We start from the raw sequence: 26168 nt of genomic DNA, 5'->3' as shown, positions 1-26168 counted from the left end.
AAAAAAAAAAAAGGCTGAGAAGCTGGATGGAGGAAAGGGAGAAATAGCAGGCATTGTCTTAGCACCAGACAGTATTCAGTAGAGTCATAGGTTTACATGCCCCTTTGTCCCAGTTATCTTAGGAGAGGAGACAGCACCCCTGACCTTCAGAAGCTGGCATTCCAGTGGCTCAGTCTGTTCTTGTTTGCTCAGAAATAAGAAAAGAAGGTCCCAGGGCCTCAGTGGAAGATGGGTATATCTGTGTGCCCATCCCCAGAACAGCATGAGCTACTCACCTCATGGCCTCATTAATATTTTTGTTTTCCTTGACTGATGTTTCTGTCCAACCTATGAAACCGTTCTCTTTACTGAACCGGTCCACCTGGTCTCGGCTCACGGCCCAAGGGGACAGGTCACACTGGCAAAGAAAGTAAATGGAAGGCAACACCATAAAATTCCTGGGAATAGGAACACTGCTCAGATATTTATACATTTAAAACCTTTCTGCCAATGGTTAAGCATCTATCAATTAATTATTAATTGATAATCTATTAATTAAAAATTAAATTAATTTTTAAATTAAAAGGAGGTAGAGATGATTTTGCCAACTTGAGAAGGAAAAGTAGATGCCCAGAATCAGAGAGCATTTTAGTTACACTTACTCTCTGGTCACAGATTGAGGCCAGGGGCCATTTTCCTACACTGACCACTTACCTTGTTGGCCAAGAGCAGGCAAGGCACAGGCTCTCCATTGGGCAGTGTGAGCTTGCTGTCCAGGTCCTGTTTCCATCTCTGGCTGTTACTGAAAGTAGTGGCATTGGTAACATCAAACATAATCACACACGCAGAGGCATCCCGATAGTATAGCCGTGTCATAGATGTGAAACGCTCCTGCCCTGAGAAGAGAGGGGAGTTTTTGAGAAGGTGATCCTAAGAACCAATCCCAGAACCCCCTCTGACACCCTGCCCTTTCTACCTTTGTTGTGGGAGAGAGGGCAGTGTGCATAATGGTTGAGTCCAAGTTCTGTACCCAGACTGCCCAAGTCCTAATCCTTGCTCTGTCATTTACCATCTGTGTGACTTTAGACAAGTCAAGCTTTCAGGGCCTTATATTTCCCAACTGTAAAGTAGGGGTAAAAGCAGTAGCTTTATCATAGGTCGCCGTGAGGATTAATGAGTCAGTGAATCTAAAAGGCTTAGAAAAGTGCTCAGCACATAATAAAGGCTAGCTACTATTATTATTATCTCTATTTTCTGGGAATCTCGTTTCTCATCAAGGTCAGCTGAAAACCTGGAAAAAAGCACCCTCCCCCTGCTGTGGGAGCATCTACCTATGGTCTGGACAATCCACCACCTTACCAGCTCCTCCACACACCTAGAGACTACTCCACACTTATTCAGGGCAAAATATCTGCAGAAAACATCTACAAAAGCACTGCTCATGCGTTCTCAGAGCACCTCCAGCTTCAGAAAAAAACTTCTGGTTTTGCTGACCCACTTTTTCTCTGGGAGCTTTCTGGATAAACCAAAATTTCTTCCCTTGTTCCTATCCAGTCCACCCACCCTACCTGCAATATCCCACAGCTGGAGCCGCACCATCTCTGAGTCAGACCACTGGAGAACCTTCAGAGCGAAATCCACTGAAAATATATGTATAACATAGTTGAACAAAATTTACCTTTAAACAATCCACAGGAAAACTCAGATCAAATATGCAGTCACAACACTAGGGACACACAACTCTTATTCATTCAATTTTTAAGTCCTTGATGAGCTGAGCTGAGCTCACGCTCATGTATTAAATATGGGACAGATCATTCATATTCACCTTCCAAAAAAGGGGGTCTTTAGCTTTTACTCTCTTGTCAAACCAATTTATTGGATACTGCTCGTCTTCAAGGCTGGGGTAAGACGGTGGGGGTAATTATGAAAACAACTCTTAATCTCAGGTTAAACAGTTTCTGGGAGATTTAGGGGGTTTTCTCAGAGAAGGAATGATGGGGTAGAAGCGGGAAATGAGGTAAGTGTGGTGGCTTTTGTGTCTTCCACATTCAATTTCACTCTCGGTTTCTAATCCAATTGTAAAACACACCCTTGGGGAAATTCTACATACTCCGTAAGACTGCAGGAATTATCTTGGGCAGGAATGGGATAAAGTAAAAAGGTCTCAGAGGATTCCCAGAAAGAAGACACTGCATGATGATGCTGGAACCCATTGCCACATATGCAGATGCTGAGATCCCATGAGTTAAGGCTCAATGACTATGCCAGGGGAAGAGCTTTCTCATAAGGAGAGAAATAGGATCATTTTTTTGAGGGTTGGAAATATATTTTTTCACATCTGTGACAGAAATGAAAGCTAGAAGAAATTTAGAATAAACACTAAAAAATTAATTACATTCTTTCCTAAAGGAAAACTAGAGAAATTGCTAAAAATTAACTAGTGGGAGCACTTTTAAACCAATTCCATGAAATAGGGACCCTCATATTATTTAGGAGTTGTGGGCACAGTGGTCAGGAAACAAACTTAAGCCTTTAATTTTGCTGGATGTTCTTGAGGATGTTTTAAATGCAATGTAAATGCTCGTTAACTTTTAAAAACTCCATAATGAACACCAGCACACATTTTCAAAATTTCTATTGGTGCAAGTTTTTTCTTTCCTTTAAAAAAAGTTGTTTTAACGGAGATAAATGTTTGTTACTCTCTCCCTTCATCATCTCTGCCTAGTTCAGCACCCTCTAATTAAACAACAACCAAAAAAAGGCATTTCTACTTCTAAAAAAACAGTCCAAAGACCACATCAGGAAATAAATGAATTAACTCTTCGTGTTCTCTTCCTTCCTTCCTCCCTTCCCCCTGTTTGGAGAAAAAGGGGTGGTAAGTTAGGTCAGAGAAGTGGTATATTTCACATTCTTCAAAGAATTCCTATTAGGCAATCAATGGACAAAAAACACACAGCTCATCAGCCCTGATAAGCCCTGATTGTGTGGCCAAGGGGCTCTCCCACTGAGGCATCCCCAAAACAAACCTAAGCCAGGTAAAACACCTCTCTGCTCTGTCAACAGCTGCCTGGAACTCCTGTGAAAGGCAGGAGAGCAGACCCAGCTGGCACCTCACCAGGCCCTCCACAGGGTCTCAGCGACTTCTGCTGGTCGCAGAGACTTGCCCCTGACCGCTTGCAGGGCTGCAGGAGTTCAGAGTTCCCCAGAGTTCAGGGTTCCCCCGCAAAACGCAGCAATGGCTCATTTTCTCTCCAACTCTTCTCCATGTCTCATCTTCACACCTTCGCCCTATCTTTTCAGGCAGTAAGTTCGGGCTGGGAAGACCTAACTGGGGAAACCCAAGAAGGCATGCAAATCTAACACCCAGCAATTATTCCCTCCAGGATCCCAGACACCTACTTCCTGACCCGAGGAAGGAACCAAGGACACCAAATCCCCCGCTCCCCGCCCCACTGGAGTCCACAGCTCAAGTCGGTGGCACGGGCCTCTTTCCCACCCGCCCCGCCGCGACGGCTCACCTCCCACTGTGGACTTGTAGTGTTTGCTGAAGCTGTCCTGGGAATATCTTTGCACCAGGGACGTCTTGCCCACTGCGGCGTCCCCCACCACCAGCACTTTGAACAGGTGATCCCGGCTGCTCATGGCTAGCGGGATGGACGTTTTAGGGAGGCGGGAAATGGGGGAGTCGCTGGTTTTAACCCTTTTGGCTCCGAACCCCGTTCAAACTGAAGCTCGGCATCCCATTCCGGCTGCTCTGAGGAGAAAACAAAAAGGGAAACTTTGCACTCAACGTTTACGCGCTTCCTCTACGCTCGGCCGCAGCCCTGGGTGGGGCGCAGGGCGCGAACTCCGAGCCCCGGGCAGTTCGCATCTTCTCCCCCTCCCGACCCGGCTGCCGAGAAACGGTAAGAGGCTCGGGGGTGCCTCACCCGCCGGGACTTCCCCTGAGCCGCTCGTTTAGCGAGCGGCTAAACCCAGGCCAGCTCATTTCCCGGTTGGGACCAGAAGATGGGGGCCCTCCCTCCACTGAGCGAAACAAACTTCGAGAAAGGAACGACTCACACCTTAACTCCTAGGACCCAGGATTTGGTGTTCCTCTCGCCTACTCCGACGCGTCACGTGCGGGGTTGCTTGGAGCACTACATTTCCCAGCTTACCTCGTGGCGAAGAGACTCAGCCGAGTGCATAGACTCTCTCGAGATGCCTCCTGGGAACTGTAGTTTATGCAGTATTTTTGTTTTTAAAAACCTACATAGTTTCAAGGCTTTCGAACACCTTCAACCGTTCGAACTCTTATTTTAAAATAATTCTGGAATAGGAAAGCTCCTTCAGAAGCAATTTGTTCGATATGATCTCACCTGCCTAAATCTGTCCACAGATGGATTTCTCATTGTCTTTAAAGGTTTTTAAGGAGCTAAGATTAAAAATGATTCCACAAATTCTATAAATTATTCCACTAATGAAAGCTCAAGCCTCATTCTTCATGCTCCAAGTGAAGTCCATTTCCTATTTTTTCAATTAGGTCCACAAAAGTAGTATCTTGTAAACATGCTAAAAGCCTACTCATATTTCCCCCATGACTCCGACATCAGTCAAGCTCAGGAACGCTTCAAGAGACTGACCCTTACAAAAACCTATGCTGTTAAATGTTAGTTATTAACATTTAATAACTAGCTACAGTAGTAAAGATAGAAAACAAGAGACAGTCCTCAATCTCACTTCCACAATCCCTAGTCTAGCTACACTACTCATATATCATTTGAGCTGGAAACTAATTGGAGGACACTGGGAGTCCTCTTCCATTTGTTGCTGCTGCTGTTCATGAATAATAAACTACGGTTTTGCGAATAATTAAAATTTTTTCAGCCTGTAACTTTTCTGACCTGCCTGTCCTTTAGGTAAGAGTTAAGGCGACATGAGCTTCATGGCAAGCAAAATAAGCTTCGTTTCTTATGCTTCTCTCAGGAATAAAAGAGAAAATAGCAGGGCCATGGGAAAACAGCCTTGCCTGAGTTTGCTGATAGACTACCAGTTACATTCTGTGAGGAAGGAACATCAGCTCGGTTCACAACTCACTTAGCCCAAAATGTTTGTTACCCAGGTCGGGGAGGTCTGGCCGGCTACCTATCTTCCAAGATGTCTCAAACCCCATTCCAATGGTGTTTCATCAATTTCTGGCTTTGACATGGTTAACCACTCCTTGAGTTTGTTTCTCACATGGCTTCTGTTCTTTCTTGTTTTCCCTCTACCTCTCTGATGATCACCTTTTTCTTTCACGGTTTCTTTCCATCCCATCACCCGCTAAGTATTTCCTTAGACTTTACTCTTAGCTGATCATTCTTTAAACTCTTTAACTTTAGTGAATTGCCCTTGGCCTCAAATGTCTCTCTGAGTCTTGAAATTTTTTTTATGTCTTTATAGCCAATCAGTTATATTCAACTGCCATAAAGGCGCCACCACTTGAAAATCCTGCCACAGCCTGCCTCTCACCAATCACTGTGAAAGAGCTCCTTTTTTCAGCATTTCGATTTCTGTCACTGGCCTCATTATTTCTTCCTTCCACTCAGTCTTCAGACTTCAAATACATTTTTTTAAATTTATTTTATTGTGGTAGGAATACTTAACATGAAGTCTACCCTCTTAACACACTTGCAAGTGTGTGATATGATATAAAAAAATAGAAAAAGTTAAGCGTGCAATATAGGTACAATATTGTACAGCAGATCTCCAGAATTTATTCATCTTGCTTAACTGAAACATATGCCTATTGATTAGTAACTCCCCATTTCCCCCTCCCCTACCGCTTGACAACCACTATTCCATTCTTTGATTCTATAAATTTGACTATTTTAGATACCTCATCTAAGCAGAATCATGCAGTAGTCTTTCTGTAACTTGGTTGTTTCACTTAGTGTAATGTCCTTGAAGTTCATCCATGGTTTTGCTCATTGCAGAATTTGCTTCTTTTTAAAAGCTGAATAATAGTTCATTGTATGCATATACCATTTTTCTTTATGTATCTATCTGTTGATGGACATACCTTGGCTATTGTGAATGGTGCTGCAATAAACTCAAGAGCGCTAACTTTTTTTCAAGATCCTGATTTCCGTTCTCTTAGATAAATGCCCAGAAGTGGGATGGATTGCTGGATCATATAGTAGTTTTCCATCAGGGTGACACATTTTGTATTCCCACCAACAGTGTGCAAGCGTTCCAATTTTTCCACATCCTCACCAACACTTGTCTTTTAATTTTTTTTTTTTTTTTGATAATAGCCTCCTGGCAGGTATGAAGTGATATTTCATTGTGGTTTTGACTTGTATTTCCCTGATGGTTAGTGATGTCGAATATTTTTTCATATACCTGTTGGCCATTCGTATGTCTTCTTCGGAGATGTTATTCAAATGTTTGGCTAAGTTTTTAATCACATTGTTTTTTTTTCTATTGTAGACCTTGAGAATTATTAACATTTCCTTTTATACACTTTCCTTTGTAGTCTCCTGCCTTTTAATCAGTCACTACATCTTACTGATTCTTCCTTCAAAAACATTTCTCCCACCTATCTTTTCTGCTTCACATCCATTACCATTTTGCTAGTTCAGGCTTTCATTATCTCACACTTGGATCATCTTCAATAACCTGTTTATTTATTTATTATTTTTTTATTAAAAATTATTGGGGGGGGTGACATTGATCAACAAACTCCAATAAGTTTCAAGTGTACAATTCAACGGTATGTCATATATATACTGCATTGTTTGTTCACCACCCATAGTTAGATTTCCTTCCGTCACCAAATATTTGACCCCTTGACCCCTATCTATCTTTCCCCCCAACTCCTTCCCTCTGGTAACCACTAATCTACTGTCCATGTCCATGTGCCTCTGTTTGTATGTCATGGTTGTTTGGTGCTTTTAGATTTATATCCCATATATGAGTGATATCTTGTGGTTTTCAACTTTTTCTGTCTGACTTATTTCACTTAGCGTGATTATCTCAAGATCCATCTATATCATCGCAAATGGCAGTATTTCATCTTTTCTTATAGCTGAGTAATATTCCATTGTATGTATGTACCACATCTTCTTTATCCAATCATCTATGACAGGGCACTTCGGTTGCTTCCATGTCCTGGAAATCTGTGAATAACACTGCTATGAATATCAGGGTGCATATATCTTTGTGGATTAATGTTTTCAGTTTTATTAGGTAAATACCCAGAGGAGCGATTGTTGGATCATGTGGTAATTCAATTCTTAATTTTTTGAGGAAACTTCGAACTGTTTTCTATAGTGGTTGTACCAATTTGTAGCTCCACCAGCAGCGTATGAATAATCTGTTTATTGGCCTCCCTGATTCTAGTTCCTTTTCTCTTAATTCATCTTACGCAATTGATCAAGATGGTTTCCCTAAAATATCATTGTTTGTTCTTTTATCGTCTATCAACTATCCCAAAACTGGCCAACATCCTTGAGCTGGTGTCCAAAACTTTCTATGCACTGGCCCCATCCTGCCTAATCATTTTTATCTCAAAGTTGAATTATCTTGATCTCAAAGGAGAATTCCCTCCTTCCCCTCAACAGAGTGTAGGTGTATTTCTTCCATAGTAAGTTGCGGTTTCCCAGAGAGACAGTTATAAGTAAGAGAGGGAAAGCTCACTCAGAGTGCCAAACAACTAATCTGCACACATACATGCTTAGAACACAGTTTTTTGGAAGTCGGGGAAAGTGGTCAGCCTTGCTCTGCTATTGTCATACTTCTTATAGGTGTCTGCCTCTCTCCTTTTTACTTCTCATTTTTTATTTTAAAAAATCTCAAATCCACAGAAAAGTTAAAAGAAGAGTATAGTGCACACCAGTATGTCCTTCAGCTGGATTTCCAATTACTAACATTTTGCCATGTCTGCTTTGTCTCTGTGTGTCCTGAACCATTTGAAAGTAAGTAGCACGCACTTCATCCCTAAATACTTCAGCACACAGCTCCTAATAATGAAATTCTCTTACAAAACCACTTAAGAAAATTAACTTTAGCTCAATAATACCATAAACAGTCTAAATTTACATTTATCTATTGCCCTCGAAATAGTTTTTTTCTCATACCCACATCCAAAATACAAAGTTCATGCATTACATTTGGTTGTTTTACTTCTTTAGTCTTTTTAAACCTAGAACTATGCTGTGTCCAATACGGGAGCCAGTAGCCATGTGTGGTTATTTCAATTAATTAAAGTTAAACAAAAAATCAGCTCATTAGTCACACTGGCCACATTTCAAGTGCTCAATTGCCACATGTGGCTAGTGGCTACTATATTGAAGAGCTCAGATACAGACTATTTCCATCACCACAATAGTTCTATTGGATGGCATCAGTCTATAATAATCTCCTGCCCACCTCCCCACCTTTTATTGCTTTTCATAACATTAAATTTCTTTTTAAAGAGTCTACACCATTGTCTTGAAGAAAGTCCCACATTCTGGATTACCTTGATTTTTTTCTCAGAATTAGATTCTGGAAAAACGTTTTTGGCAAGAGCCCTTTGCAGAGGATGTGGTATATATCTTATTATATCACTAATTTCAGATGGCTGTTGGTGATGCCTACATTATGAATTCAATAAACACTTATTAAAGGAATGACCTCACCCAGAAATCTCCCAAGGACTTGGGAGCTTGACTTCTAATAGAAAAGAAAGAGTTCATTGAATCTTCAGAGTCTCCATCACTGTGCTGGGAACAGAGTGGAAAAATGCTTTGTAACATGAAAGGGAGACTGAAGTGACACAGCAAGTGGCCTGGCAGGATGGAGGAGAGGGATGAACCTAGAGAAGGGTGAGGCCATGGGGCTACAGCTGTCTCTCCGCCCCAAACTCCAGGCTCATTTTAATAATCTCAACTTTTCGGTGATTGCTATGGGCACAGGAAGCAGCTTGGTGAGATGCCTGTGACCCAGCTAAGCATTCAGCTGGAAGGCTCAGCAGCAAGGTACCCTAGGAAACCCTCTACAGGGAGAGAGGCTGGCAGGCTCACAGAGCAACTTGCTGATCACTCCTCTGTGGGCTTGTGTCCAAGAGGTGGCGGCTAGCTCTGAGCCTGGGAGAGCCTAGGAAAAACACCGAACTATAGTTTTTACTGCTTTTGTCGCCACGTTTGCCTCCTTTCATGGATATTCTCCTTTCCACCCCAAACAAGGACCAAGTGAAACGATAGGGAAAGGGCAGAAGCTAGAGGGGAAATTTTGGGTTAAGGAACTGAGTGTGTGGTCCCACTGTCTATGTGGCACTGGGACAGTCACATCTATAAAATGAAGGCGTTCCCTTTCAGCACAGATGATTCTGTTCTGATTTCCTATGTCTTTTTAACTCTGTAAGAGGGAAGGCAGAAATTATGGTATCGTTAGGCCGTTTTAGTTACCCTCAACAATCCCCAACCCTCCACCAAGAACTTGGAAATACCATTGTCTTCCTAGCCTTCTCAGAGTTAAACGAAATCAGTATGTAATGAAAGGTTCCCAGGCAGGAGGCTGGACTGACTGAAGGTATAAACATATCTAAAGAAAGAATGCGTTGATATGAAGGGGAGCTGGTCAGCCTTAGAGGCAAAGAAAGGAGGTGCTGAGAGAATGCTGGCCATACCTCTGGGTACTGTCTGGCAGAGATGAGAGTCTTATGGGAAATTGTGGAAACTCATGCAGTCAACTAACAAGGCCTAATGCCATTCTATTTTCAAACTGTAAAACTAACTTCTCTGGATTCCAAACTCTCTAGATACCTTCTGATCACCTGCCCTCCCATGTGGCTTGCTTCCAGGGAGTGAATGTGCTGGTCAGGCCGACACATCTGTCGGGCCCACTCACCATGTGGTCTTTTCACAGGCCTCTTTGAGTTGTGGCTCTAAGTCAGCCTCCCTGAGATGATTTCTGGGTAGGATGGAATTTCTGAGCCTCTGAGGGTGAGGCTAGGCACAGGGTCATAGTGCATTCAACCCAAACAGACCTATCTGTGAAGCTGGCTGGTCCTCACGGCACAGCTTTGTCCAACTTCAGCTGCATTGATGTCATCAATGAGTAAAACCCAGGGTAAGTCGGGGTCTGTTCACTTCTTCATTCACTAGTTCCTTCATATCATCCCAAACTGTATGTTCTGAGTATTTCTGTTCTCATTTTGCTACCACCACTAATTCAATCAACATTATAAAATAATAATAAAGGCTTCTGTTTACTGAATCTTCTGCATGCCCAATAGCCTCACTGATAAGGTATTATTGTCCCATTCAACAGATAGGGCAACTGGGGATCAGCAGAGGCTAATTATGGCCATCATCTGACAGCTGGGATTCAAATCTATGTCTGTCTACCTCTAACTAGGCTTAGTTGTTATTATTTTTTAAATTAAGCTACATGAATAGGCTAGGGAGACTACCCAGAACAAGAGTACAGGATCCTGAACACACAGTTTAAATATATATATGCCTTACTGTTAAAGTGTACAGCTGAAACTTATTGGATTTTGTTAACCAATGGCACCATAAAAAAATAAATAATTAAAAAAAAAAAAAAAAAGAGTACAGCATCCTTGGCATGTTTTCTAAGAGCTTCCTCATTCCAAAAGTGGACATCAGGATTCTTATTTATTGAGGTCAAAAAAAAAAAAAAGAGTCTGCCCTGTTGTCTATCACCACACACCAAAATTAACTCAAAATGGATTAAGGACCTGAATATAAGACCTATAAACAATAAAATGCCAAGAAGAAAACATAGGAAATAAACTCAAGGACCTTGGGTTTAAAGAAGATTTTATGAATTTGACCTCAAAGGCAAGGGAAGTATGAGTAAAAATAAATGAATAGGACTACATCAAACTAAAAAGCTGCTTCTGCTCAGCAAAAGAAACCATCGACAAGGTAAAGAGACAACCATCCGAATGGGAAAATATATTTGCATGCGACACCTCCAATAAGGGCCTAATATCCAAAATATACGAAGAACTCATATGACTCAATAAGAACAAAAAAACAAACAATCCGATCAAAAAATGGGCAGAGGACCTGAATAGACACTTCTCCTTAGAGGACATACAAATAGCCAACAAATACATGAAAAGATGCTCAACATCGCTAGCTATTAGAGAAATGCGAATCAAAACCACAATGAGATACCATCTCACACCTGTTAGAATGGCTATAATCAACAGGACAAGTAATAACAAATGTTGGAGAGAATGAGGAGAAATAGGAACCCTCATTCACTGCTGGTGGGATTGCAAATTGGTACAGCCACTATGGAAAGTGGTATAGAGGTTCCTCAAAAAACTAAGAATTGACCTACCACATGATCCAGCAATCCCACTACTGGGTATTTACCTCAAAGACTTGAAAACTCATATTTGAAAAGATGTTCACACCAGTGTTCATAGCATTATTCACAGTGGCCATGTAACGGAAGCAACCAAAGTGTCCCACGATAGATGATTGGCTAAAGAAGCTGTGGTGTATATATATATATATGTACGATGGAATGTTACTCAGCCTTAAGAAGAGATGAAATAGTGCCATTTGTCACAACATGGATGGACCTTGAAATAATCATACTAAGTGAAATAAGCCAAACAGAAAAGTTTGAAAATCACATGATATCACATATGTGGGATATAAACCTAAAAGCAACAAATGAACAGGACAAACAAACAGAGACTCATGGACATGGACAATGGACTAGTGGTTACCATAAGGGAGTGGGGAGGGGGAAAATAAAAAAAAAATGTTAAAAAAATTATGTATATATAGTATGAAAAAAGCAAACTGGCATTTAAAAAAAAATAAGAGTCTGCCTTGATTGGAGAAGGTAGCCTGGCAGTCATGCCCGGTTGGAGGAGGAAAATTCTAGCAAGGCCCTGGGGTGTTCCAGCTTTGACCCGATGTAGGAAAGAGAACCTAGATGCTAAGCAAAGCAAGAGATAGAGAGCATAGAATTGTACGTGGGCACATGATACATGGTTTTGTCCTCCATGGCACGGCAGTTATGAGGGAGAATGACCAGTGGCTATGCTCCTGGCTTGGGAGTGGTTCTCCAAGTACCTCGGGCAATGGTGACATCCCCCCCGCCAACACACACACCTTCCTGAACCTATATGGAAGGGGAGTTTGGTTAATGGCCTGGCGATCAGGAGTTCTTAGTTATTATTCCATGTTTGACACCTGGGGCAGGTCATTTATTCTCTGAAAGCTTTAGTTTCTTTCCATGGATTTCTAACTCTTAAATACCAAATATGTCATTTCTGAATAATGTGAGGTACTCAACACTTAGGTAATGTACTTGAAAGTCACACACGTGACAGTCTGTGGTAGTCGAAGACAGATAAACATGTGGGTGTCCCAGGCAGGCCAGAATTTGGAGCTCCCATAAAGCAATGTTCTTTATCTACTTGTCCAACATTTCTTTGATAGGAGCTAAGAGAAAAGAATTTCTTTTTTTAAAAAATGTTTAAATTAATTATTATTATTATTTTTTAATGGTGACATTGGTTTATGAAATCCAATCAGTTTCAGTCGTACATTTTAACAGTGAGGCATATATATATTTACACTGTGTGTTCACCTCCCATGGTTAGATTTTTTTCTGTCACCGCATATTTGACCCCCTTTAACTCGTCTCCCTTCCCCCTTCCCCCTGAAAAAACAATTTCTATAATGTTCAAAATAAGGAATTTGTTCTAACATGTTCAATAAAGGAAATTTATGCCATGCACTGAATGACATATTTAAACTTATTTGGAATTATATTTCATTTAACTTTTTGTTTTTTAATCACCAATAGCTAGATACCATTAGTTACCCACACTAAACTAAACATGAATACAGCCATAGAGTTTTCAAGTTATATTTAAAAATTCTTTTTGGCTGGCCATACTGTACTCATTTCTCTGCAATTTGTTTTCTTTCTAATTTTTAAAATCTTTTAAGAATTTTCCAAGCCAGACATTTTCTTGGAAGCCATATTAAAAGATTTTATATTTAATGCAATAAAATACAATATAGTGCAGTAAACAGCACTATACTGTGCTTTATTCAGTCTCTGAATTTTGCTGACGGAGACAGCAAACTTGAGATGTCAGCTGGCTATCTCAGGGTTGGTGGCGTTGTCTGTAATTATGTTGCAAAAATATCATCAGAGATAGACTGGCGACAGGGAGGCATGCTTTTGAATGTCCACTGGAAGATACTGTCTATTTCAGTAGGCAATTAACATTTTGCACTAATGTAAGGTGTCTCATGAGCAAAACTAAGATGACAGGCACCATATTTGTGATCATTTTAGGAATATTTTTGTGTTCTCTGTACAGGGGCCCCTTGGCCAGTTGTTTTATCCCGCTGCAGGCATAAAAGGCACTGGGCTAAGAGAAACGTGGGTGTGAATATATGACCTTGGGCAAGACATTTAGCCCCTCTGAGCCTCAGTTTCCCCCTCAAAATGGTGATAACATCTACTTTGCAGTTATTAGAGATATTAAAGTTGTAAATGAGGCTATTATTATTTAAAATTATACTGTACAGTATAATATACTTTATATTAAAACATGCAAATAATTAACATGCAATTATCCTCTTTCTATTAATCCTTGATAGGCTTATTAACATATTGTTGCTTTGAAGAGTTAGTACTGGAGCCCAGGCTTGTGATAAAATGCTGATTTCTTAAATATTCTCACTAAAGAAAAAGAGTAGCATGTGAAGTGATGGATGTGTTAATTTACTCAGTGGGGAGGGGGTCCTTTCCTGATGTGTATGGATATCAAATCATCACCTTCTAACTTTACATACCTTACAATTTTGTCAATTATACCTCAATAAAGCTGAAAAAAAGAAAGGCTGAATACGAGATGGGTAATGCTCAGTGTTCAGTATATGCTATATAATATTGTCATGCACCCTGTGGGGGATGTGTCCTGGGTCACAGTGGTTCCTAGCACAGGCTTTGGAGTCAGACCTGGGTGGGGCTGCATTGTGACTCTGTCACAAACATGTGTCTACATGTGCCACATAAGGTCATGTTGTTACTCTCTGCCCTCCAGACTCATCATATGGACCGTTTGTAGTTCCCAAAAGCACCAGGCTCACTTCCCCGCTTAGCTTTTTGTTCTCCCTACAGGAAGGCTCTTCTCCCACTTTCTGGAACTCCTATTCTTCCAGGCTTCCTCCAAGACTTTCCTGACCCTCAAGACTTGGTTAAGTGTCCTTTCCATTTGCCTACTCCCATAGCTACCCTCGATTTACCCTATGGTCAGTGCGCTGACATTGTCTAGTCATTGGCCTCCCTCCCCCTCACTTTAATATTGACTAGTATTTTGGGGTTTAGTGTGTGCTAGGCACAGTGTTTAGTGCTTTATGTAAATGACCTTATTGCCAACTCCTAACAATCCTAGGAAATAGTTTTAGCACAGATGAGGAAACTAAAGCTCAGTTAGGTAAATAACTTAACCAAGGTCTCACAAACACAAGCGGAAGAGCTGGAATTTGAACCCAGGCCTGTCTGACTCCAAACCCTTTGTAGTCAATAGTAAATTTCTAAGGGCTTAAAGGGTTGAGCACGGTGAAGGCATGTAGTAAGTACTCAACAAATAACAGCTGTTATTATTTTGACCCAACCAGACTGTAAGCCTCTGCACAGAAGGAATCTTAACTCCTTGGCACAATACCGCAACCAAGGCTGAGTCAGTGAGCGGAAAGCAAGGACACTGCAATAGCTTCTAGATTTCCCATGGCACCATCGTTTCTCAGTGAATGACCGACGTGTGTCTTCTATCACACATCTCTGTATTTAAGAGATGTTTCATTTCTTGTCGCACTGTGGCTCCTTTCCACGTCTGAGAGAGGAGGGGGTAGGACTACAGAGGGGCCCAAAACAACAGCTGAAGCTTTTTGATGAGACACATAGGAACTACCAACCACCTAAATAAACGTCTTCTTTATTTTACCAAATATAATTTATCAGTTATGTTGACATTTGTCAATTCAGTTATAGTAACTATAAATAATTCTCTTAAGACACAGTTTTGTAACTTTTTAAGGATACAAGAGTAAACCAAGGTCGCTCCTTGCAGCCAGGCCAAAAGTACATGCAGTTTGTGCAATCAGGGGAAAAGAAATGAATCCTCCATGAAAGTCAACTTCATTTTTGTTATATCTCACCCACAAGCCTCCCTCTGCTCATACTCAGGGATAGGGGCATGCCACCCTTCCCGCTTTTCTGGCAAAGGAGATGCTACAGTCTTCCAGGGCAGCCTGGCCGAACGTGAGAGATGAGGAAGGGGTGAGTGGCTGGGGCAGGGGTGACTGGAGATCACAGGGTACAGCCTCAGGGGCAGAGGAGTTGGTTTTGGTGTCTGTACCAGAGGAGTCTGTGTGCAAGTGTGTTTGGAGGTGGAGGACAAGATGAAAGAGGGCCTGAGGGACGAGCAGGAACAAGCCCAGGCTGGTATTAATAAATTCTGTTGGACACAATTCCAACTAGATAACTTCAATAATTCCCTCCGATTCTAAGGTTCTAGCCTCCAGAAGGCAGCCTGGGTGGAAACGGAGAGAGAAAAAAGACAGTATGGAGGAAGAGGGTGAGTTCCTGGGATGAGGCACAGTGTTGGTAAGAGACAAAGTCATTCCCTGGCTTTCCCCTGGGAGGTGGGCCCTTTAGGTGACAGACAAAAGGGTTTCTGGGGAGGCTGTGACTAGAGAGGCTAGAAAAAAATCCTGCTTCCAAATGCCCATATTTGTACATGTGTGAGTGTGGACAGATTTCTGATCTATTCAGAGTAACATGTGGGTAAGAGACAGAGACTCCAGTGTTCTCCCAATTTTGTGCTAGGCAGAGGAAAGTAGACGCAGCTGGGTGATGTCCAGCCTTCTAGTTCTGAATCCTCTTTTGGGTGGCTGGTGAGGAGGAGGTGGAGGGTAGGGAAGGTGAAGGTCATTTAAGGAAATGAACACTGGCTGAGCAATGGGGTTGGGGGCTATAGCTGTGGTCAGCATTGTACAGAGGTGGGGTCCAGGAGGGAGATCCACAGGTAGAACCTGGCTTGGTGATATAAATGCAAATACTTAACAACTAAGAGACTTTGTCTGCCAGATTGAAAGGAGCACGTGGACTTTATCTGGGGGATGAGATGAGGTTAGAGCTGTGTTTCCCTTTCCACCAGCTATTCAGTGCCTGGCACAGTACCTAACACCTAGTAGGCACTCGATAAATATTGCTCAAGGAGTGTTTGTTTCAGACCATGCCTGCAGAGTGCTCCTTTTGGGGAGGCTGTATATTCGCTGAATGAATGAATGAATGAATGATGAACGTAGGCAGAAACCAAGAAAGAGGACCACTGACCTTCGCAGTGTGACAGAATGAGTGATTTTAGGAAGTGACAGTCTGTGACCACATGATTATGTCCTCAGGGGAAACAGCAATAGTGAAACACCCCTGGTAGTCCTCAACCTCCCAACCATTTTCTACATACCCGTTCCCATCCCTAATCTCGGAACCCAACCTGGCAAGCTCTGGAGAAGGTAGTGCTTAGGGACGATTAGACATGAAGGTTGAACAGAGATAAAGAATTAATCTTCTGGGCCCAGGGAGGATGCAGATCTTGGCAAACCTATGAGTGGACATGGGTCAACAAGGAAACCAGGCCACTGCTCATTTCTTCTGGGATGTGACAATCCACTGGAAAAAGATGAATGGGAGGGGTTGGTGTGGCTTACCAGACAATTGGATAAGGGACATATGCATAATTCAGATAAGTCAGTCTACCTCCCTCTTTTTGAGAGCACAAGGGCCTAGGTCCAGAGGGCAGAAAACAGGGCTAGGATTATATGGGGCCAAGAGCAGCTGTCTCCTGCCTAGTCCATTTCTAGAAAAATGTGTGTGTGTGGTGATATTTATCCCTCTGTTCAACCAAAAAGAAAAAAAGAAAAGAAAAACACCAGAGCCCACTTACAAAGGGTTTCTCATTAGGGCCAAGACTAAGTTTGCTAAAGCATGTCCCCAGATCCCAGATGGAAACTCCTGCCCCAACCCACCTCACCTGGAGGCACCCACCATGAAATTGCACTTGGTGATTGTCTCGAAAATCGTACTGCTTGTCTCAGTCCATCTGTCCTGCCTGAATTCTTGCTCTACAAACTTGGCTCAATGTATAAAAATTCCCATTGAAAATAATGAGAATTCGGTATCAAAGTGAAGTCCTAGGAAGAGATGGGGGTGTGGAATGGGGTGGGGGAAGGGGAACAAGACTAAATTCAAAGAGAAAGTGCAGAGGGGTGGGAGAAATTTGAGTGACCAGGCTAGTCCCCGACATCCGTGTCTCGGTCCCCAATGAGCCAGAGGACATGGAAGCTGAGTGCTAGGAGCCCAGTGCCAAGCAGGTCCCCCAGTGCTGTCAAGTACGGGATGGAGAAGTTGTCTGGGTCCAGGCCCCGGCCCCACATCCAGTGCACCATCCAGTCCGCGATGTACAGGAGAATCAGCACCTGGAGAGACAGAAGGGCCTGTGGCCATCCCTCTCTCCAGGGGGAGCCAGAGGCCACAAGATCGGACCCATCACTGCATCACAAGGCTTGGCTCTCCAGTCCTGAATGCTGGGACAGTTCATCTTTCTACAAGGTGACCTTCCTATATCCGTGCCCTTTCCCCACCCCAGCAATTATCACCTTGAGCAGATGACTGGTAATGTAGGCCCTTTAGAAAGGGAGATGCTCTACTCCCTGGGGTCATCCACATCAGCATGACATTCTGCTCTCAAATTTACCAAATGAGGGGCTTCCTGACTGAAATCCTACATTTTGCAGGAATCCAGCCCTCTTGCCTCTAATTCTAGGTCATCCTATTCTCGAGTCACTCCGATTCCTGCCACGTTGTCCTTTCCAGGAGCCTGGCAGGGGGCTAGGGTTGGAGTTGGCTTTTCAAACGAGTTGTTTCTCCTTGGAGCAGAGTGGAATAAGGACAGTGTTTGAGGCTGCTGCTGGCACAGTTGTCTGAGTAATAGCTGATTATCCCAAGCTGGCTTCCTCCTGACCCTTTCCATTCTGCTGTTGTGGGCTCAAAGAATTCAAGTGTGTTTTATCGTTAGTTCTAGCAAAATACAATTACCAACAAGTCTGTTAAATAGAAAGCAAACAGTGCATAGCAATTCAAAAGACATTTTGAATTATCTGCTGCTTTGATTTATCTGTGCCCTTGCTCTCCTTCCACTACTCCAGACAATTAAGATTGATCTAGATTCGAACCCTGCTAGTGGCCCAGGACCAGGAGCATCAATAGCAGCTGGGAGCTTGTTAAAAATGCGGAATCTCAGGCCTCACCCTGGATCTCCTAAAACAGATTCTGCATTTTAGCGAGAGTCACACACATTTTTAAGAAGGAAATGCGCTTGATTTAGATACTATGGGGGAGTGGGCAGGCCCACACCTTCTACATGCTCTGCACTGTCCCTGACATTTGCCTTCCCTAAATGACGCATCTGTGTGAGAATGAAATGGTTTCTAACGATAAAGCTCCAACACAGTCATCTGGGAGTTTTTACTCTTGACTGTACTTTGCAAATACCATGGTATATAAATTCTGCCCTAGGGGGCTCAGATATGGGAACCAGAAGCCATAAATAATATCTATTTTTAGGCAAACTTGGTTGTTCTCCTGTCTTCATTCCAAGGAGCCAGAGGTTATGGTTCTAGCACCCCTCACATTCCCCACTGCCCTGCACATAGCTGCCTGTTACTCCCGTGGCCTTGGCCCGGGCCAGCCCTCCCATCCCCATAACTTCATGTCCTTTCCAGCAGCTTCAGAAGAGTTCCAAATAAAGAGCATGGCCAGGTGGACTTTGGGACATGTCCCGGGAAGGGAATAGCAGCAGCTGTCCCCACATTCCAGCCTCCTGAGCAGGCCCTGGGACACATGGCTGAGAGGAGGCAGCAAAGGACTGGGAAGAACCTTTACAGGGGACAAGTGCCAGGCTCTGGCCCTCCACAGATCTGGAGAAGAGAGCAGAGGTGAGAGTGTCTCCCAGCGTGCTCGTCATGGGTCGCAGAGCCAAGGCTTATCCTTCGCAAAACAGGTCAAGGGCTAACCTCCAGGCATAGACCCTCCCCTTTCTCACCGAGTGCACGTAACCCCCCCTTGTAAGGGAACGCGACGACCTGGGTAACTGCTGCAGGGATAAAGCACATGGCTGACTCTCAGCCCGGCCCTTGCCAAGATGTCCCAACATACAACCTTTCTCGAGGTCGGGGTGAGGGGTTGGAGGGATAAGCAATTACTGACAGGGGACTGGTTCAATGAAATTAGGGTACATCTCTATAATAGTATAGAATGCAGCCATAAAAAATCAGGGTGCTGTTCTCTTTATATATTGATGTAGAATGATCTCTGAGATAAATTATGTGAAAAAAGCAGGGTGTGCACAGTGTATATAGTACACTACCTATGTGTAAAAAAAGGAGGAAAATAAGAAAAAAATATACGTTTGCATATATAAATATGAAATAGCTTGGAGGATACTTAAGAATTGGTTGACCTGATGGCCTGTGAGGAAGAGAATTAGGTGGTTGGGAAGAGGGCAGAAAAGAAGACCTTTTACTGAGGTTTCACTATGAGTCTTTAAAAATTTTGAACTCTGTGATTGTTATTACCCATTCAAAAAACAAATCTACAGAAATTTAAAATGCAATAATAAGGGTGAGAGTGGCTATAGAGGGGTAGCATGAGGGAGTCTTGTGGTGATGAAACAGCTTCGTATCTTGACTGTGGTGGTGGTTACATAAATCTACACATGTGATAAAACTACACAAAATTAAACACACATGCATGAGTGCATTTAAAACTGGTGCAATCTGAATAAACTCTGAAGATCGTGTCAGTGCTGATTTCCTGGTTTTGACATTGAACTATAGTTATACAAGAGGTTATCACTGGGGAAAACTGGGTGGATAGTATATGAGATCACTCTGCACACGTTTTTGGCATCTTCACATGAATATATAATCATTTCAAAATAAAAGGTCGAAAAAATGTAATAATAATACAACAAAGGAGAGAGAGCATCATAGTACTACAGAATGGCAAGGCTGGACAGGATCTTAAAGTTTTGATACTTTTTCAATCTGTGAAATCCTTTATTCATATAAAATCTCCTGAGGAAGCCCAGCATGCAAAACAGAGCCAAGTGGAGCTCTGTGGCCGAAGCCCACCTACTTAGCCCCTATAACCACTGTCCTGAAACTACCACCTCTGATCCATTCCTCTCAATTTACAAATGTATCACTGGGCTCAGAGATAAAACTACCGGGCCAAAGTCACACAGCATGTTAGTGACTCTGTTGGAAACATAGCTTGTTCTCCTGAGCCTCTGTCCGGTGTTTATCAGTCCCAGAGAAAGAGGTAGCAGTCGCTGACAAGCCAAGCCTGGGCCTCCCCTCCAATCCCTGCAGGGCAGCCCTGGCCCCTCTGTGCCCCTGTCAAGTCCATACCTGGAGCAGTGCAGCTGTCATATAGAAGACGATGAAGATGAGTGTGAGTGTGGTGTGTCCGCCCTGCATACAGCTGATGGTGTAGAGGAACACCAGGTGTCCTGGAACCACGAGGAGGAAGAGGACCCGGGCCGAGCGAGAATTCACATCTGGGACCAGGGAGAAAGGGGATGAGGAGGAGGAGAGAAGGAAACCTGGCCCCAGAAAGATTTTCAAAGTGAGGAGGTACCACGTTACACTCCAGCGCAGCAGACAGCTGACTGGCTCTATCTCTCCATCCCTGCTCACCAGCCCCTAGGGCGCCTCAGGAAAGGACAGCCTTCCTGCCTGGGCTCCGCCCTCCACAACAGGTGGCTCAGCCCAGCAGAGAAGAAGAACCTGTGTATCTGGGTCCCGGCAGTTTAAGTGAAGTTCACTGATTATTCGCCCCCTCCCTCCAGGGCTGGAATGGACCTAGGAGGCTGGGATTTTGCCATTACCAGGACTGAAGAAGGTGGTACAAGGGCTGGGGCAGCGGCGAGGGGCTTGCTCAGAGTTCTCTCCTGGCATCCCATTCATGTGGAGGAAAGTGGAGATGCGGCTGGCCTGCACTGCTACCAGATTGCCCCCAACACCTGCAGAGACACATAAGACCTTAGACATGGGGGTAGGGGTGAGTGGGGAAGGCATGACCCATTCACAGTCCCCAAAAGAAGAGTGAGACACTAAGAAGGAAGACAACCTCCCCCATTCTAGGGAGGAGAGTTTTCCAGGCTCCTCCCGTCCTTCCTGCTATGGAGATATGGCAGTCTCAAGTGACGCTGGTGTGGCTGAGAGTATAAGGGACACAGGCAGATCTATAGATTCAGGGAGCCTGGCTGCTCCACCAGTACAGTGTGTGAACTTGCTGTTGCACACAGGTCTGGGACGAGGGCCCGCCTTGCCTCAGCCAAAGCTCCGAGCAGACCCAAGCACCCAATGCTCATGCGCTGGTTCCAGTGACAAATGTCAAGTATCAGGTTTGAGCTCTTCACTCTGGAATCTGGTACCTTGCCAGGAACTATGCTTGTTATTGTTGCCATCCCTTTTCCAACCTACTCCCTGCTCTCCTTGGCCTTGCTCTGGGCCCTGCAAGGCTGGCTTCTACTGTCCTATCACCCAACCTCCCGTGCTGGCTGCTTCTCACTGGGTTTGTTCAACGAGAGGCCCCAACCAGTAGGCGATCACAGAGGGTGGGAGGAGGGCGAGGTCAGGCATTTCTTTCCTGATCCTCTGCTTTATGGCTGTAGCTTACCCCTGTTGTGGGCAGAGGATGGCTCTCTCTGAGCTCTCGTAATCCTGTTTCCTCCCCTTGACCCTTGGGGACTAGGGCTTCCTATTGTTGCTAATCTCTGGGAGCCTCAACATTTCCTGTTGGTCCTTCTACCCTGCTCCCGCCTCTGGAAGCAGTCCCTTTATTAAAGTCTTGAGCTACCCGAGCTGAATTCTCTTGCCTGCTGGAACCTTGACTAATACAAAGCCCCCCCAAGTCGTCTTCTCCTGCCCTCTCCTTTCCCTCTGGCAGCTGAGGCCAAGACTCACCATTAATCACAGGTGTGAAGACAGCCATCCCTGCAAAGTTGGGGTCTGAGACAGTCTTGTCCAAGATGAGGCCTCCCACACTACATAAGACACAAAGACAAATGACACAAAGACCATTGAAGGGTTCTGTTCCAGTTCCCGAGATTAGAGGCACAGGCCCACGTGGCCTTGGGGAGGAAGGGAAGCAAAGTGGCTCCCAGGGTTTCTCGTCTTCTAGTCCTCACCTCTTTTGCTAGAACCAGCTGCTGCTGCTCATAACATTCAAATTGGCACAGTGGCCCCCAAGCAAGCTGGTGGTGCCAGGTCAGGCAGCCGCCTTCCCAAGCTGGCTAGAGGAGCCGCCCGCTGGGTGACCTGCCCATGAGAACCTCTGCTGTTCTGCCTGCTCAGTATTTATTCTTCCTTCTGGTAACAGTGCTGAGCTCTTCCTCAGGGAACCACCTCTCTCAAACTCAGTTGCTGTGGTTCATGTGACATTGCTCGGATGACGGTTAGGCCCCAGGGCCATGCAATCTGAGCATCACAACCCCAAGGCCACAGTGATTGGTTCAGGGATAGTCTTGTGACTGAAGAAGAGCCAATGAAATTCTATAATGGGACCCTGTGAAATCATTGAGAAAAATCTCTCTCTTCCTACTGTAACTAGAATGAATAAGAAAAGTATAAGCCTGGAACTGCAGGCCAGGCCAGCACAGGGAAAAGCAGAACCAAGAGATGGAGAATAGTGGAACCCTGATGATATCTTTTCTCTTCCTAAATCTAGCTGTGCCTTTTTAGTTCCCTAAGCCAAAGCATTCTGCTTTTCAGTGACACCCATTTCAGATGGTTTCTGTCACTTGCAACAGAAGGAACTGTGACTGATGCACTATTAAAGGCATTTCTGTGCCAAGCTTCCTCTCTTTAGGGCTGCAAAGGGAGTCTGTGGCAGGGTAGACGAGGGTGGTGGTATGGACCCAGGGCCTGGGCCTACCTGCTGATGGCCATGGCAATGATGACAGGCTCCCAGCCTGAGTACAACACCTCCCTTGTGGCTGGGCTCCGTCGGGCCAGCACCACCCAGACAGGCAGCAGTGCCACGAAAAAGGCACACACCAGGGGGTAGATGTACTGCCAGTCATCTGAGAGAAGCAGAGAACAGAGGAAGGTGAGCACTGTGGCTCCCTGCTCCCTGCCTCCCCATAGCTCAGTCTGCAAATATCTCAACAGTCAACAGCAATGCCACACTAAATGCCTGAAAATATATTAGCTCATTTGATCCTCAAACTAAGCCCAGGATATAGGTGGGGCCAACCTCTTCCATCTTGTAGATGAGGAGGCCAAGGTTAAAAGCTTCCCCAGCATTGGACTCTTTCGGGGCAGAGACCAGATTCTAGGTTTCTTGCTTCGATCCCCAGAAATAGCTATCTCTCGTCCTCTTCTTCCTTTCGCAAGCAGATTCCAGCCTTTCGTTCCTTTCTCTTACCCTTTCCAAGGGAAGCAGTAATCCACAGGATCCAGCAGAATATATTTCTTAGATACTTCCCCCCCAGCCCCTACTGCCTACATTATTTGAGATAAGCACTTAGTCTCAACTCTCTAAGGTGGGGAGTTATTACAACTGGTTCCAACCAAATAAAGAACGTAGAAAAAATGCTTACACATTTGCAAATCCACTACCATCTGTCCCAATCCCACCCAGGAGTCTATCCAGGTCACACCCTTGGTGGCCTCAGCCTCACCCAGCTCCAGGTAGAGTCCCCAGCTGATGCCTGACAGCAGTGCCAAGGTGATGAGGTCACCCAGGCTTGCGGCGATGGGTGTGGCCACATTGTCTGGGTTGATTCCAATCTTGCGAGAGCCAATGATGACCCCAATCATGATCATACCTGGGGAGGACGGGGAGGGGCCAGTCAGGGTAAGAAGAGGTAAAGGGGTAGCAACAAAAGGGACTGGGAGTGCCAGGCCCTGCTGACACCTCTGGGGCAGGCCTCCCTACTCCCCTGCCCCTCCCGCCCCTTCCTTACCCAGTACCAGGGAGGCAATGAAGGCTGTGGCCACACTGCTGGCACAGAGCAGGAAGGCATGTGGGATGCTGAAGTGGCCGTCAGGGATCCAGCCAAAGACGACGGCTGCAATGGATGCCAGGAAGCCCACCACTGTGGCCTGCACCTGAGGAGGGGGCAGAGAGCTTCTTAGCTGAGGCTGCTGAGCACTTGGCCAGACCTCTTCCTGGTCTTCGGCAGCCCCAGGAGGCAGGCTGGGCAGGACTGTCCAGTCCTCCCAAGTGGGAATGCTGTCTTTATTTATTTAGTTTCACACCAGACACTAGAAACTGGGCCGCGCACCCTGCAGGAGCCCAGGACATGTTACTGGCTGAATGTGTTCCTCTGGGGATTGGGGTGAGGTTCAACAGCGCCTGAGACTTCAGTCCAGAGAGAAGGCCTGGGCCTCAAGGGGGAAGACTCCAGTGCAGAACCCGTGTGGCCTAATTGGGACATAGGACAACGGTGGTCAAGGATACCTCAGCACTCCTAAATCTGATTTTTGGGGACACAAGTCCCCTGTAGTACTGAGAGCTGAAAACTGACATTGAGATACTGGGGTCCTTCCTATTTTGGCTGTTGTCTTGGGAAACCTAGTTACCTCCTAAAGCTGCTTTGGGAGAAGCCAGCTCAGCAGGATGTTGGAGCTTCACTCAGGAGCCAGCTGGGGCTGACCTAAGCCTTTCAGATTCCTGACCAAGGAGGATGCTCAACCCAACCTCTTTGGTCCCTGATCTCTTACCTGGATGAGAGCCATATTCCCAGTGATCATCCGCCAGAGCTCCTTGGGTGTGTCCATGTGCCCAATGTTGGCCTGGGAAAGGGAGAACAGGGGGCTGAAGTTCCAGGCTGGAAAAGGCCTGCAGCTCCATCCATTAGAACCCTGCCTAGATCAGGAGGCAGTGCATGTGGCCTATGACACTGGGACCAGGACATGACCCTACGCAGAGTGAAGCAGGATCGGGGGGCTTGAGTGAGAGGGAAGGAGTTAAAGAACCTTGAGCTCCTGTGGCTGGGTGGAGGCACGAAGGAGGCTCCCCAGGCAGCCTCCTTTTCTCTGCTCCTCTCAGACAGCCGCTGAGCAGAGGCAGATTCCGTTCTCCACCCTGCTCACTGGGGCAGCCCATTTCTGCATGGGCTAGAATCACCTGATGGATCCCCAGTTCTGCAGCCAGCTTGCTGTCCTAGGGAAGGAAAGGCCGGCTACTGGTGCAGGACTGAGGCTGCAAGAGTGTTTAGGAAGGAGTGAGATCGAACAGGAGTAGGCCCAGAGTGGGGCAACCTGGGAGAGGCTAGGCTGGCTCTACTGCTTGCTCCAGACTTGTGGCCACATAGGGACACCCTTGTCACCTAGCTCCCCTGGCCTCCTAAGTTTTATTGCCTCCCACCTCCCACCTCATGTCCCTGTATCTGGTTCAGCCTCTGAACCATCATGGCTGATCTAAGGGGTTGTGGGAGGTGGGAGTGATGAGCAACCCTCCCTGTCTATCCCTTTAAAAGCCATGGGGAAAGGGAATGGGATGGAAGGGGGGCTGGGAAGGCCTGGCTCTGCTCCGGCCCAGCTGCAGAGTAGGGCTGGAGATCAGAGGAGGCCCCCATCTGTGCAGGTGGAGGGACCAGCGTGATGCTTGCCTGTCAAAGCTGCACAAACAGTCACGAGGCAGGTTGCGAAGCAGGGGGTGGGGCAAGAGTCCAGGGATGGCTGGGACATCCAGAAACTGAGCCTGGGAACCACTTGGGGCAGGGAGCCCCTGCCAGGAGCAGGACACCCCGCCTGGGATCTCCTTACATCCTCCCACCCCAGACCCATACTCCAGGCCTGAGCAGTTGAGAAAGGCCAGTAGTGATCTCCCAGCCTGGCCCTGTGCTGCCTGGAGCCCTCTGCGTGCCCCACTCCTCTCAGCCAGGACACTTACTGCGGTGGAAAGCCTGGATGCCAGGGTCATTTCCAGGTTCCCCTTAAGGCCCAGCAGTGCAGGCACCAGGATGAAGACCTCCGTCACCTTCTGGAAGACTTCCCAGTGCTACAAGGTGAAAACAGAACCCAGGAATTTCAGTGTCCCAGGGGGATAGTGTCAAGGTTGAAAAGATAGTCTGGAATCAGGGG

General features: G+C 45.3%; 2 protein-coding genes across 5 annotated transcripts in view; both read right to left on the bottom strand.

Moving 5' to 3' along the window:
- The window catches only part of RAB29 (RAB29, member RAS oncogene family), a 6197-nt gene extending 1999 nt beyond the window's left edge, over positions 1 to 4198 (bottom strand). Inside the window, exons 1-5 of one of the 3 annotated variants that reach the window (XM_006922846.3) lie at positions 4047 to 4198; positions 3501 to 3736; positions 1548 to 1619; positions 694 to 875; positions 276 to 397 (exon numbers count right to left, since the gene is read on the bottom strand). In XM_006922846.3, the coding sequence (XP_006922908.1) occupies positions 276 to 397; positions 694 to 875; positions 1548 to 1619; positions 3501 to 3624 (500 nt within the window). In that variant the 5' untranslated portion in view covers positions 3625 to 3736; positions 4047 to 4198. Of the gene's footprint in view, positions 1 to 275; positions 398 to 693; positions 876 to 1547; positions 1620 to 3500; positions 3737 to 3911; positions 3994 to 4046 lie in introns of those variants that run through there. The other 2 variants (XM_006922848.3, XM_015597859.2) reach the window with 2 other exon arrangements.
- Positions 4199 to 14922: 10724 nt separating this feature from the next.
- The window catches only part of SLC41A1 (solute carrier family 41 member 1), a 20405-nt gene continuing 9159 nt past the window's right edge, over positions 14923 to 26168 (bottom strand). For both annotated transcript variants that reach the window (XM_006922845.3, XM_006922844.3), the window contains exons 3-11: positions 25978 to 26085; positions 24804 to 24875; positions 24044 to 24188; positions 23759 to 23905; positions 23011 to 23158; positions 22041 to 22120; positions 20960 to 21094; positions 20481 to 20629; positions 14923 to 17486 (exon numbers count right to left, since the gene is read on the bottom strand). In XM_006922845.3, the coding sequence (XP_006922907.1) occupies positions 17301 to 17486; positions 20481 to 20629; positions 20960 to 21094; positions 22041 to 22120; positions 23011 to 23158; positions 23759 to 23905; positions 24044 to 24188; positions 24804 to 24875; positions 25978 to 26085 (1170 nt within the window). In that variant the 3' untranslated portion in view covers positions 14923 to 17300. The remainder of the gene's footprint in view (positions 17487 to 20480; positions 20630 to 20959; positions 21095 to 22040; positions 22121 to 23010; positions 23159 to 23758; positions 23906 to 24043; positions 24189 to 24803; positions 24876 to 25977; positions 26086 to 26168) is intronic.

This window comes from Pteropus alecto, unplaced genomic scaffold (assembly GCF_000325575.1).
Source record: "Pteropus alecto unplaced genomic scaffold, ASM32557v1 scaffold359, whole genome shotgun sequence".
NCBI classification, from domain to species: Eukaryota; Metazoa; Chordata; class Mammalia; order Chiroptera; family Pteropodidae; genus Pteropus; species Pteropus alecto.
Note: the sequence above shows the minus strand (reverse complement) of the source record. Positions and strands in the feature narration are given on the sequence as shown.